General features: G+C 53.1%; 1 protein-coding gene across 3 annotated transcripts in view; it reads right to left on the reverse strand.

The window, feature by feature from the left end:
• Positions 1–14,433, reverse strand: part of FAM193A (family with sequence similarity 193, member A) — a 105,167-nt gene that overhangs the window by 33,308 nt on the left and 57,426 nt on the right. For 2 of the 3 annotated variants that reach the window (XM_014533494.1, XM_014533495.1), the window contains exons 3-6: positions 10,078–10,211; positions 9,367–9,534; positions 5,836–6,070; positions 119–243 (exon numbers count right to left, since the gene is read on the reverse strand). In XM_014533494.1, coding sequence (XP_014388980.1) covers positions 119–243; positions 5,836–6,070; positions 9,367–9,534; positions 10,078–10,211 — 662 coding nt within the window. The remainder of the gene's footprint in view (positions 1–118; positions 244–5,835; positions 6,071–9,366; positions 9,535–10,077; positions 10,212–14,433) is intronic. The other variant, XM_014533493.1, reaches the window with a different exon arrangement.

Genomic DNA, 14,433 nt, shown 5'->3' on the forward strand with positions numbered 1-14,433 from the left:
GCCGGTGGCTTCCCAGCGAGGACGCCCAGGCTGCACTGCTTCCGGGGGGCACGCACGACGCCCGGCAGGAGAAGGGCGAGCTCACACCCAGGGGCGCATGCAGGTGCAGACCAAATACCTGATTTGCGACACCAATGCTGGCAAGTTGCTCTGAAGAAGAGGTTCCGAAAAAACCAGATTTTCAAACAGGTGTTTATTATGCAGCTCCCATGTCACCTGGAACTTTTTCAAGTGCTCATTTTCCTAGTTAAAAAAATAAACAGAAGACGTACTGAGCTGCTGAAGACTGAAACGCCCCAGAACTGCCCCTGCCTCTCCCCCGCCCCAGTCCCCGCAGGCCCAGAAGCTCTGCTCACGAGGAGCTGTTGGCTCCTGTGCGTCACGTACTCGGATGGAGGTCTCTGCCTGCACCACACGGCCCACTGGCCTCCCGCCTGTACTCGCACACAGAAACAGCGCGGTGAGATCCACAGGCCAGGAAAGGGCAGAGAAAGAAGAGAAACGACTGCACATACTTGACAGTCATTCCTTATAATTAGATTCACCATGTAGCGAAAACCCTCCTTTTCACATATTTAAATGCAGGCGCGTTTTCTTGCCTCTTGAGAAACCTCCCCTCTGACAGAGGCGCGCTGTCCATGAGACACCACGTAAGTGGCCAGCAAGTGGCGACAGGACCTTCCCTACACGCAGCCTTCACTCCTGACAGGTCTTGCTAGAACTGCACGTGCGAATCCATGCTCCCATGTGCAAGCTCCACGCACGGCCTGTGCTTGAGTCACCTATGGCCCTGGGGAGGCTCCTGACCGAGCGACTGCCACTCGGGAACCTGCCTACGTTCCACACGTCATTGTGCCTCCTCGGGGTGACACGCAGTGGTCTGTGCCCGTTTCCAATTCAGCCAAAGGGAGCTGGGATGCCCTGAGCTGGGATGGCAGCAATGACCCGACCCGCACCCAAAGCCCCCACTGCCTGCCCCAGACTAGTGCCTGGCACAGGCGGACAACACTGGAGGCAGAGCTGCCCCCGCTGCTCACCAGCCCTGCGGTCAGAACCGTGGAGGTCCACCAGGGCCTGACATCTCAGTGCCCACCCTCCTTGGTGGTGTCCCTGCCCTGTGCCGGCTCCACCTAACGCTTTCCCCACACACCAGCTCCGCCCACACCTCCCTGCTCACACCCGGTCGCTCTGGGAGCCAGTGCTCAGCACAGGGCAGTGGGGCGCGCCGACCGCCAGGACCTGGGAGGGGTGCACTCAGCCTCGGGAACGAGAAACTGTCACCCAATGTGCTGTAACAACATGGCCACAGACCACAGCGTGGAAAGGACACGTGCCACGGACATCAGCGGAGACCCCTGTGCGCAGGCACTGGGCCAGGCACGGGACACAAAGGCTAACGCCGCAGCCCCCAGGGCACAGGAGGAGGCGGTGATCTGACTGACGACCGTCTCCACAACAGAACAGCAGGAGCCAAGGCAGCTGCAGACCAGACCCAGGCCAGCTGAGAGGCGCAGGACTGCCCAGGAGTCGGGTCTCACCTGCCCCGCCCTCTACACCTTCGGGACAGGCTGTGGGCCCCGCCGGCAGCCTGCGAGCACGGGCACTAGGCACAACCCTGGGGCGCAGCTGTGGCTCCAGGGCTGAGCTACTGGAGGGAACGGGCCAAGATTCGTTCCTGAAGATGCTGGGTGTGTTCTGTGAGATCTGAAGCCACCCTCCCAGTGAGGCACGTGGAGACTGAGGTCCCAAACGCCCTCACCGCCTGGACCCAGAGGGACGGTCGCAGGTGCTGAGGCAAGTGTCTCTGAGGCTGGCACTGCTCACACCAGCGACCCTGCGCTGGGGCCAGAGACGCCGCAGCTGGTGTGTGCTGTGAGTGGTGAGCCTGTGTGAGGACGGCGGAGCGGGGCCAGAGGCAGGGCAGGAAGGAAAAGCCGTGGTTCCGGGCTCTCTGGCCTCCCAGCCTCACTCCCCACATCCCAAGGCCGACGTGTGGGGTTGGAAGAGGAGGGTGTCTTCAGGTCCCACGGCAGACCTGACACACAGGTGTGCAGCCTGCGAGTGTCCCGTGAATGGAAGCTTCGATCTCATGGCCATCACAGCCTGGTCAGGCATTTCCCAGAGGACTGGAGGCATAAGTCAGGTCTAGTTCCCACTTTATTTCAATGCTTGATAAGGAACACCGTGACCCTCAACCTGCTTGGCCCCAGGGCGCGTGCAATGAACCCCTCGAGTGCACTTCCCGGAAGGTCGCGCTTGGGGAAATACCTTCCAGGCAAACGCATTCCACGGGCCTGCAGGCTCAGGACGAAGGGGTGTTGTTTCTGGAGAAGCTGAGGGAGGGCAGAGAGTTAGCCGGCTGGGTCACACCGCAGTGACCGTGCTGCTTCCAGGAAAACACAGGACCCCATTTGCGGCCGATCACCCAACCTGAGCTTCCAGGAACTCGGAGTTAGGGAATCTGCCCCGGCCGCTGTGCCGCGAGGCTTCTCCAGCTGAAGGCCTAGCGGTCATTTCCACACGGAGACTCGTGTTGCTGAAGACACGCACCCGGGGAGCCAGTGCGTCCAGTGATCGACGTGTGCCGTGAGGAAGCCGCGCGTGAGCAGGTCCAATCCAAGTGTGAGCTACGCAGCGGGTTCCGCTGCCAGTGTGGGTCTGCTGTGCAACGTGGTTTCAGAGGCTACAGTTTCCGTGGTAGGTGCCCTCGGGCTCTGGTGTTCTTTAAGAAAAGCCCCACCATCCGAAAGGCTGCCGCCCGCTCCTCCCGTCCCCAGATACACATCTCCGGGAGGCCTTCCTCAGGGCCCAGCCAAGACAACCTCGGACAGCAAGCTGTGCGCAGAGCAGGGGAGAACCCAGGGACAGGCACTAGAAATGTGCAAAAATGTCAATAAATACGTTCGCCCTGGCTGGTGTGGCTCAGTTGGTTGGGTCAACCCTTGCACCAACAGGTTGCTGGTTCAATTCACAATAGGAGTACATGCCTGGGTTTCAAGCTCGATCCCTGGTAGGGTGTGTGCAGGAGGTAGCCAATTGATAGTTCTCTCTCATCAATGTTTCTCTCTCTCTCTCCCCCTTCCTCTTTAAAATTAACAGAAACATATTTAAAATAAGTAAATGTGTTGCTTTGAAAAAATTAATGTTTTATTTAAAATATGCTATTTGTGCCCTGACCAGATGCTAAGTGGTCAGAGCATCCGCCTAAGGGTCGTGGGTTCAAGTTCTGGTCAAGAGGACGTACCTCGGTTGCAGGTTCTCCAGCCCCGTAGGGGTGCGTGAGGGAGGCAACCAATAGACGTGTCTCTCTCACATCAGTGTTTCCTCTCTCTCCCTCTTCCCCCTCCCTCCCTTCCACTATCTCTAGAAATCAATGGGAAAAAATATCCTCGGGTGAGGATATACAGTAAATATTGATTAAAAGTCCACATAAACAAAAGCTCTTCGGGGCTCTCAGTTTGTAAGCTTAAAGGACCCCAAGTCCCAAACTATGGAGAACTGCTCTGAGACGCTGACTCAGAGTTGACCTTAGCTCCGTTCTGCAGACTCTTCAGACCATGGGGATCACAGGACGGGCCGGGAAGGACGCTGTGATCCGTTTGTGAACCTTCTTGGATCCTCATTTGAACACCCCAACCACAAAGAGATTTTTGAGCCAATGGGGAAAGTTTTATATGGACTGGGTGTTAGTCCATAAAAACAAACCACTCTCAGTTTTGTGGGTGTGACAATGGTCTATGGGGACGTAAGGTCATGGACAGCCCCACAGAGTGATCTATGGCTGCTTTACTGGCAGCCCGGAAGCACGCAGGGCAGTCAGCCCAAGCTCGAGTTTCCCAGAGACGCCAGCAGCACCTGTCAGACCACGCACCTCTGCGGCAGCAGCTCTGTTACAATCTCCGGGAGACAAGACTGTGCCCCCCTCCCCCTCACCGACCCACCCCGGTCAGAGGGCGAATGTCCCACTGTCAATCCAGTGCTCGGAGCCTCTGCGTCACCTCACACTGAGGTGCCATCACTGGTGGTCCCAGCATCACGTGCAGACCCCACCCTGGGAGGGACGCAGGCCGCAGCCGGGGTGAACGTGGGCTTTTGAGCACGTGAACTTCTCAGCCCTGAGGCTTCTGCCTTTCCTGCCACCTTGTTCAGTCTGTTACCAGCACTTCCCTGTTCCCCTGGGGGAGAGAAGTGCTCCGAGAGCCTCGCTGCTGGACCACTGGAAACCAAAGTGAGTATCTCTATGTGTGAACCAGGTGGAATGAATCACTGACCAAATAGCTGTATTTTGCGCTTAAAATTCATGAGTTTTTTTTTCAAACCACAAGAAAACATTTCTGTGTAAATTGCTAGGGATTTGCTCTAATAAGTATGGTTCAAACTAACTTTTGTTAGCGTCACAAACAGCACCCTATCTGACAGGCCGGGGCCTGCATGGAGGCAGCACAGCAGGGCACCAGGCAGGTGCAGGCGGGAGCCGCGGGAACCCCAGGTGCTGTCACAGCGGAGGCTGCGCAGGATCTGGACCTCTGGACAGCAGGGCGAGGCCCAGGAGGCCGAGGTGGAGGCAGGGCTGCAGGTGCTGCTGCAGGCGCAGCCCCAAGGCAGCGTAGCCTGCTCAGCCCCGAACTCCGCTTCTCTGACACGGTCCTGACACAGGGCCCACGGCCCACCACCCACCAGCTGCTTTTCTAAAACGAGTGCTTTCCTTGAGGTCGTAGGGAGCCACGGGAGGAATGCCAACATCTACTGCATCGATGCTCAAGGGAGTCCCTTGAACCCGAGATTACTTGCAAAATGGTGTTTGTAAACTTTTCTGGTGAAAAAGTCTATCAACTTTAGAATCACACACAGACCACTAGGGCTTAAAATCTTAGGAGCCACTTACTATATTTGTTTCAAAGTGTAGTTTTATCACTAAGAAAGCACCCAATACCAGCCCAGTAAGTATCATTTAATAAAATTTAAGTGATAATAAAAAATAACCGGCCCGGCCGGTGTTGCTCGTGGTTGAGCGTCGACCTATGAACCAGGAGGTCACAGTTCGATTCCCTGTGTGGGGCGTGCAGGAGGCAGCCGATATGATTCTCTCTCATCATTGATGCTTCTCTCTCTCTCCCTTCCTCTCTGAAATCAATAAAAATATATTTAAACAAACACACACACACACACACACACACACACACACACACTCACACACACTCACACACACACAGGCCCAGACTGTTGTTGGTGAACAGGTGCTTCTCTGACAGGAGACGAGAGGCTGTCTCTGGGGAGCAGGTCAGCTTCCAACCAGCAGGCCTGTCTCCAAATGACCTCAGCACATCCAGTTTCCAGGAGCTCCATTTCCACAGCACCCCCTCGTCCCTTTACTCCTGGTGGCGGTCCAAGACCCAGGGGTGGGGACGGCACCTGACTGGACAGCACCCATCCTTTCTCCAGCTTGGACTGTCCAGTGAAAGGACTGAAAGGCCCCATGAGCAGGTGCCCCCCGCATACATCCCATCCAACACGGGCCTCTGTGTACGGTAACGACAGTGACCAGCTGACAATGCGGACATTTTTCCTTCTTGTCCCTGTTGACCACACACTGTTCCTCACTGCATCCTGTCCCCGGCCTCCTCGCTCCCTAGGCCTCACGCTCTCCAAACAGTGTTTCATGACACGTCACTGCCTGTCCATCCACTCAAGACTTTTATCAGCAGCAGATAGGGAGGGGGGAGAAGAGGAGAGAAGGCAGGCTCCGCCCGGCCCCCCGAACGACACCACCAGGTCTCAGCCTCACCATTACGCGGCTTAGTTCCCAACAAGGCCCAGAAAGGCACGCGCTCTTACCAGAGTGCCCAGGAAGGTGCTGATGGTGCGTGCCGCCTGGCAGAGGGCGCCATACTCCTCGAGCAGCAGGGAGATGAACTGGTGGGCCTGCGGCGGGCCCTGCAGGCCCGACGGCGCCCGCACTCGCGCTGCAGCTGACAACTGCCGCAGGAGGCGGACCTTCATCTCCAGCACGTACTCTCGGGCTTGCTGCTCCAGCCGCTGGTACAGCTGGTAGGGGTCTCTCTCGCAGAGCCTGCACAGAGAAGGACAGTCACCACTCACCCGGGACCCCGCATCTCCCCTCGAGCACCTTTTTATATCCATGAGCATCTTTCCTGAAGCCTTTCCCCAGGAGCCCATCTGAAATGCCACCACCTTCTCACACCGGGAGAGATACATTTGCCCAAGGCAACAGAGGGAGACAGGCAGAAAGTGTCTGGAACTTTCCCACGCCATCCATAACAGCCAGAAAAAAATACATTTATTGAGACCTTACTCTGTGTCAGCACTAACTCAGTCACCACCTGGTGGGCTGACTCTCACCTGCACTAACTCAGTCACCTACCCACGTGGGCTCTCACATTACTGAACACTGAAGCCCACACAGACGGGGAAGGTGCTGAAGCCTACGGAGCCAGCAGGTGGCAGAGCAGACACAGCAGTGCGGAGGCGGCTGCCGGAGACGGGCCTTCTCCACCCTGGACCACTGAAGTGAAAACATAGGCGGCTGAAGACAAGTAATATGTTTGAATGCTGGTATGTTCACAGGTGAAGAGAGTGACCCTAATGAGGTAATCTCAGGGTGGGGGGCGGCCACGGACTGCTTCTCCTTCCTGCCAGGAACGCAGTGCACAACCCAAAGGGGCTGGCGTTATTTTCAAAATCAGGAGAAACGTACAGACAGCATATCTCATTTAAATCATCCCACCAGGAAACCAATAAAAGCATAAAATAAAACTTGTAAGCTGAAGAGCAAGAAAAAATTAATGCATCCCCCGGCCCAGCCACAGTAAGTTAACACTGTCGTGCACTGCTTTTCTGACTTGCTCTGCAGTATTTGGCGTCACTTTTCATCGTGTGCCTCTGAGGAGCCTGCAGATGGAAACCTAGGACACGGCAGCAGCAACCCCACGTCCAGCTACACCCGGTCAGTGGAGTGGCCGCTGTGTAGACACGAGCTGTACATACACGGCGCCTCACAGCTCCTGCACTTTATAGAGTGAATCCTTCCACCGCTGGGCACCACATTTGGTCAAAAGAGAAAAAGGTGAGTTATCGCCTACTCCACTTTATTTTTTTAAATATGTTTTTATTGATTTTTTTTTAGAGAAAGAAGAAGGGAGAAGGAGAGAGAAACATTGATGTGAGAGAGAAACACTGATCGGTTGCCTCCCATACTCGCCCCAACGGGGGATCAACCAGGCGACCTAGGTATGTGCCCTGACCGGGAACCAAACCAGCGACCTTTTAGTGCACAGGACAATGTTCAACCAACTGAGCCACACTGGCCAGGGCACCTATTCCACTTTATCCCACTTTAAAATGGCCACACCATCTAGGCTGTAAAAGACAAAGGCCACGTAAAATCCTGCAATGGAACATGTGACACCTTATACAAAATGTGGCTAGAACACAGTAAAAACCACTGTGGATTAGTACACTCCGCAGAGGTAAACTGATTTTTTAGCAGAATAATCCAGCACAGCGGTCGCCAACCAGAGGTCTGTGGACCATGGTAGTCCGTGAGGTCTGAAAGGTTGGCGACCACTGCTCTAGCAACCTGTCCGCTGAAACAGAATGTTTTTCATCTGCTAAAGAAAACCCACACAAGATTCGAGTGACACAGGGACAATCAAACGTACAGGCAGACTGGACACCTCCTTCTTAGCTATACATTTAATGAGCATGGCAAAATCAGTCACACATTTCATCTTCTTTCCTTGTCCATTGTTGATCTTATGAATGTAATGAAATGACCGTCGTACTTTGCAAATAGATCTTCTTAAAGTTATACACCGAGAGAAAGGAGGGTGCTGGAGATGTTGTCATCCACACATACTTGCACTGCACTGCCCCGTGTGGTGGAGGCCATTCCGCCGTGCACACGCACACACACACACGCACACATGCAATGTGGTTGGTGGGCAGCAATTTAAGAAAAGAAAGGTGAGTGTCACGGGTGATGTGAGGAGGCCCTGAGACTTTAGATAGGGAGCCTCTTTGAGAAGCTGCCTGAAGACTAATGTGAATGACAGAAGGAGAAAAAAAAGAGAGAAATCCTGAAAAGGGAAGAACATGCCAGAGAGAGAAGAGCAAATGCAAGGCCCCAGGGCAGGAATGAAGGGTGTGGGACAGGCGAGGAGGCAGAAGGTGGCAGCAGAGCAGATCCTGCAGGATGCGAGGGCGGGAGAGGAGAGGGTCACCTCCGCCAGCGAGACAAGCCCTGGAAATGGGCCTCACAGACATCCCTCCTGACTCATCGGGATTCAAACACAAAGTGCTCTTGGACACAAAGACTAGGAATAACACAGTACATACAGCCGCATGGGGACGCGGACTTACCCAAGCCTAACAGTGGGTTTCACTATTAGATAACGTGCTTCCCAAACCTCAGCCACCCACAGGCCACTGTCCCATCTCTGCCAGACGTCCCTCCGCTACACTAGCTGCTGCATATTTTCTCTCAATTGCCTTTGATCTCACTTTAGGCTCTTCATAAGCCGGGGAGTCACGGTTCTCATGTGCAGGTTGCCGAGATCTTCCTACCGCTCACTGGGAAACCTAACTGCAAAAACGGTACCTGGCCCCCCTGGAACCAGCTCAGCCACAGCGGGGTTCACAGGTCAAACCCCGAACACGCCGGCGGAATCCATCCACCAGTCAGCACAGCCCACGGCCAACCACTACTCCCGTGTCCGGGATAAACTAAGGCACAGCAAGCAAGAGTTTATAAAACCCCCGAAGGTGCCGCATTCAAAACGTGAGAAAAAGAAACCAATATGAGAACCAATCCATGAAATGTATAACTCAAATTTATCACTTTTATTTGGAACATTTCAAAAAAGAGAGAAAAGATGCTAAGACTATAAGGAAAAATAAAAGTTAGGTCCACCTCAAATTCTGCATTGTCATGAGCATGGGGGTCTGAAGAGCAGACGCCACGCGTAAGCCACTGCCGTCTGAGACACCCACGGGCAGGCCTGGCCACAGCGCTGGCCACTCAGGCGCAGTGCCTGCTCCCCGGCTGCCGTGCTGCACGGAGCCTGCGTGGATGCGACAGCTGCCCACTGTCTTCCTCAGGCTAAGCCAGTGCTCAGCAGCACCCAGCACAGGAAGTACTTAGTGTCAATCTCAACACGAGAAGTGGCAGAAGGGTGACTCCACTCCCACTAGGTGGGCAGTAAGGGTTTCAGCAAACCAGAGCTTGTAACCTGACACAGAGGACTCCCTCCTGCCAGCTGTCTGCTGAGTCCCCGCAGTGCACCCAGCCCGAGAGCACAGCTCCCTGGGCACCGGCGAGGAAGGACAAGACACAGGGGACACGTGTACCTATCCACGAGCTCCTTCACCCCCTCCTTATCGGGCACCAGGGACTGGTCTTGGTCGTCTGCCAACGGGGTCCCCGCCTGGCGGTAAATGCAGCGGACCATGTAGCGCACTTCAGACCAGTAGTTCTGCAGCTGCTGCGGCTCCCGGTCCGTCTCTGCCGAGATCTCTCTGTGAGGCAGCACAAGGCAGGGGGTCAGGGTCAGTCAGCACCACCCTCGCCATCCCCGACTCCATCACGGCCCTCCCGTCCACACCCACTTCCTTCCCCACTCCATCCGGCTCTGCTGTCGCTGCAGCGGGCTGGCACAGCCCCTGGGGTGCCCTTGGTCAGCCAGTCCCCGAGACCTCGTCTCTGGGAGACGTCGGCCCCCTCCCACAACAGGGATGGGGAATGCTGACCAGCCCCGCTCCCAGACCTCCACTGCCCGGGGCCATGAGGCAGCTCTCACCCCCACCACGGCCCGGCCCCAGTCCACTCCACCGACCCTGGGTTCCGATGACTGAGTCCTGGCTCCTGTCCCTCCTGAGGACTCGCTCCCTCAGGTCAGTCCTCAGGGCGGGAAGGAGGGAGGAGCTTCACTCGCCCGGTCTCCCTCACCACCGCCCGGCCACTGGCTCCCTCTCAGGAGGGTGTGGCCTTTAGGAAGAAGCCGGTCCTGACCAGCCCCAGCACCCACTCGGCGCCCCCCCCCTCCTGCACGCCCACCGTACCTGCGCTCGCTGCAGGCCTCACAAGCACAAGACGTGTCGGAGGGCAGTGGCTGGGCGCCCAGAGCCAGCCTCCCGCCGCCTGCCTCCGCCGGGGACCCGCCCAGAGGGCTGTGGAGAAGGAAGTCCTGGCCCTGCTTGAAAGAGAGAACAGCACAGACTCATGTTTAAATGCTCATGCAAATTTCAGAAACATGCCTTTTAGAAAACACACAAAACCGAGACACTGGAACTTTCTGAACGGATGTTACACAGGACTTCTTCTCTCTGGCACCAAGGGCAGAGTCACATGGAGAAAACGCATGGTTCCTCCTCTTGTCACCCATCAAGTCTGCCTGTCCCCGAGGGCTGGCGTCACTCCTCAGGCGGGTGGCAGGCACCCCGTGAAGCGGCGCTCCTGTTCTGCCCACCTGGCTGCAGCGCTCAGAACCACATGCGGGACCAGGGCCACCTCCTTCTTGGGCTCCTGAACCACAGCCCGAGTGACTACAAAGTGAGCCGGCATGGAGCTCCCGCGTGGAACCTTCCACCCTGGGAACAAACGACCTTCCTGACCACAGGCTTCCAGGTTCCAATGCAGACGCTGCTCTAACCTCACTGCACTCACCCCCTTTGCCTGGAGCACGGACCCACTCAATCCTGAAGACTATTCTCTCTTCCTGTCACGCCTCAGCGAAAAGATCAACACCTACTCAGGGAGCAGGCTGAGCCAGCCATCAACTACCTCTTCAACCCACCCTCCCAGCCCTGCTCTGTGAAGGGCGGGCCCTGCACACTGCTCCTTGGCCAGTGGCACCATGTCCAGCCTTGTCAGCAGAGGGTGCTGGAGGGGCACTGCGGGGGCAGGTCTCCCCCTGGTTCCCTGCCTTTTCTCAGCTTGCTCCTGCTACCCAGGGGTGTGAGGGGGACCCCAGCGAGCCCACCAGTCGGGCCCGCAGTTCCTCAGCAGCCATTCTGCTGCCCAGGACCCTAACCACACCTTCTCCCCTCCCCATGCTCGAGTGGCTGCTCCCTGGATCCACCAAGACCCTTCTAAGTTCCTTTCACAGATCAGGGTAGCGAATTCTCTATGTAAGCATGGCCCTGTCAAATGAGTGGTGTGGTGACCTCAATCACCTTTCCTGGCCTGCTCTCGCTGTGTATCACACCAACAGCGCTGCCCGGCACACAGGACAGACTCGGAGCAGCAACCAAGAACCGGGACAGTAACGATTCCTGCTGACAAGGGATGAGGTGAAGGCCTTATAAACAGGGCACAAGATGACGAGTAAGTCCTTAAGTGTGGACTCAGCTGATACAGATTTTAACTTCAGTTACTGCATTTGGTCCAAGTCCAATGCAGCTTAAAAGAATACAACAAAACCTGCCACTCAACGATGTAAAATGCACAAGGCCCAGCATCCAATAACAAAACCAAGAAGCAGGAAAATATGACACCTAACCAGGAGGGAAACTAATCAACAGAAACAGACCCCAAAGTAACTGATGTGATGCTACCAAGAGACAAGGATCTGAAACTGGAGATTACAGATAAACTCCTTGTGTTCAACAAAGTAGAGGGGAAGCATAAACACAGGGAGAGAAAGTGAAGGTGTAAAACACAAGCAAACAGAACTTCTAGAGATGAAAATATCCTAAAAGATCAGATGACCACTCTGGGTCATTCATCTCAGTCCAGGGGATGGAGCTCCTGGTTGTTGAAACAGCCGCCCAGTCAATCAACAAGTATCTCCGGAGCACCTCCCGTGAGTGAGACCCCGCTCAAGGTGCTGGGGACATGGCTGAGAACAAGACACATCCTGGCCTCTTGGAGCTGATGTGCTGGTGGGTGAAAGTGTATTAGTTTCCTGCTGCTGCTGTAACAAATTACCACAAAGTTAGTAGCTTAAATAGAATAACACAAGTGTATTGTGTTACAAAAAAACACACCTTAAAAGAAAAAATAAACAAGATAGACTTTAAGAGGTCAAACACAGTAGAGTATCAATAAAGCTGAAGATAAGTGATAGAAATAATCCAAAATGAAGCACAGCAAGAATCAAGACTAAGAAAAGTAACAAAGCATTTGTAAGAGAAAATTAAGATGTCTACCTCGCAGGTCAGGGTGTCCCACATAAAAAGGGGATATATGAACTAGACAAAACACCAGAAAGGATGTAGCCGATGTGAACACCACCATCAGCCAATTTGATTTAACTAATAATATTCATAGTACTATCTCTCCAACAAGAGAACACAAATTCTTTCAAATGCACATGAAACATCAACCAAGATTAGCCAATAAAACAAATGTCAACAATTTTTAATAATTAAATCACATGAATAAGTTCACGGATTATAACAGAATTGAGCTAATAATCAATAACAAAAAAGAGCGTCAAAAGGTACGAACTTCTAGTTATAAAATGAGTAAGTCCTGGGGATGTAATGTACAGCTTGGAGACTACAGTTAACAGTACTGTGTTGTGTGTTTAAAAGTTGCTAAGAGAATAGATCTTAAAAGTTCTCATCACAAGAAAAAGTAATTCTAACTGGTAGTGATGGATGCCAAGTAGACTTACTGTCATGATCATTCTGCAATATATACAAATATCAAGTTGTTATGTTGTACACCTGAAACTCATATAATGTTGTATATCAATTGTACTTTAAGAAAAAAGAAGATATCTGGCATGGACATGCTCCCAGGAACAAACTGGTATTAAAACTAAAATACAGAAAAACTTCCTGAATAATCAATGGAAACCTCGCAGGAGAGAACCCTGATACCCGAGGACCGAAGGTGGAGACGCATAGAGACTGGTAGGAGGGGTGGAGGGGCGGAGGGGCGAAAGGGCTGGCCGGGCACCCACAGACGGCACTGAAGTCCCAGAGAGATATCTCAGCTGTGGGGGGTGCCACTGAGAACTCTGGGGTCTAATCCCCAAGCTGGGCCCCCCAGCAGAGAGCACCAGAACTGAGGAGGGTACCCGCATAACATCTAGCTGTGAAAAGCAGTGGGGTGCTGTCTGCCAGGGAGTGGCAGCTGAACATTGGGGCACCCTCTTAAAGGGCCAACACACAAAATTCCCTGTGGAGCCACCCACCTGGTGCAGAGGGAGGGGGTGGACTGGAGCTGTGAGAGCAGAACCCAGGACAGGGGACTCGGGGGACAGAGCTCAGAAGGCAGACACCCCAAGTTTCCTGGGCTGAGTCATTCCCTCACACAGAGGAGGACATCTTTCCCACACAGACATCTACCTTGCCTGGGGGGAAGACAGTGGACACACCCTAATGGAAAACACCTTGCCCTGAGGACACTTAAGAGATTAAAAGTAACAATTAGCCTCCAGGCAGAAGCAACTGCCCCACCTTGTTGAAAAAACTCTCCCCACGCCTGGGGACAATTGCCTGGGGGCAATTCAAGTAGGCATCCTATCAGTCTGTTGGCAGAGCGTTCTCTGGAGGCTTTGAGTCTATGCCTGATCCAATTAGTCAGACACAGCCTTTAACACTGTCCTGCACTAAAGATTGAGAGGTATAGAGAATCCACCTAATATATAGTCACAAATCCAAACAAAAAGCCAAAATGAGGAGACAAAGAAACAACCCTCACATGAAAGAACTAGAGAATTCTCCAGAAGAAGAGATAAATGAAGCAGGGATAAAAAATTTATCTGAATCAGAGTTCAGAGTAATGATGGTAAAAATGCTCAACAGTATGAAAAAAGATATAGTAACTACAAAAAAAGAACAGTCTAAGATAAAGAATGACATAACACAAATAAAGAACACATTGGAAGGAATACACAGCAGATTAGGGAAAGCTGAGGATCTACTCAGTTAATTAGAAGACAGAGTTGGAAAATATCACTCAGAGAACTAAAAAGAAAAAACAAAAAACAGGACGACAGCTTAAGGGAGCTGTGGGACAATGTGAACTATAATAATATTAGAATAATAGATGTGCCAGAAGAAGCAGAAAGGGAGAAAGCAATAGAGAAGGTGTTTGAAGAAATAATAGCAGAAAACTTACCTAACCTGGAAAAGGAAAAAGTCACACAAGTTCAGGAGGCACAGAGAACCCCAAACAAGAAGAACCGAAACAGACCAATGCCCAGACACATCATAATTAAAATGCCAAAAATTAAAAAGACAAAGAAGAATCTTAAAGGCAGCAAGAGAAAAGAAAACTGTTACCTACAAAGGAGTTCCCATAAGGCTGACACCTGATTTCTCATCAGAAACTCTACAGGCTAGAAAGTAATGGCATGAAGTACTCAAGGTCATGGAAAGCAAGGATCTGAGACCAAGATTACTATCTCCAGCGAGGCTATCATTCGAAATAGACGGTCAAATAAAGAGCTTCCCAGACAAAAA

This window comes from Myotis brandtii, unplaced genomic scaffold, assembly GCF_000412655.1.
Source record: "Myotis brandtii unplaced genomic scaffold, ASM41265v1 scaffold986, whole genome shotgun sequence".
In the NCBI taxonomy this organism is placed as follows: Eukaryota; Metazoa; Chordata; class Mammalia; order Chiroptera; family Vespertilionidae; genus Myotis; species Myotis brandtii.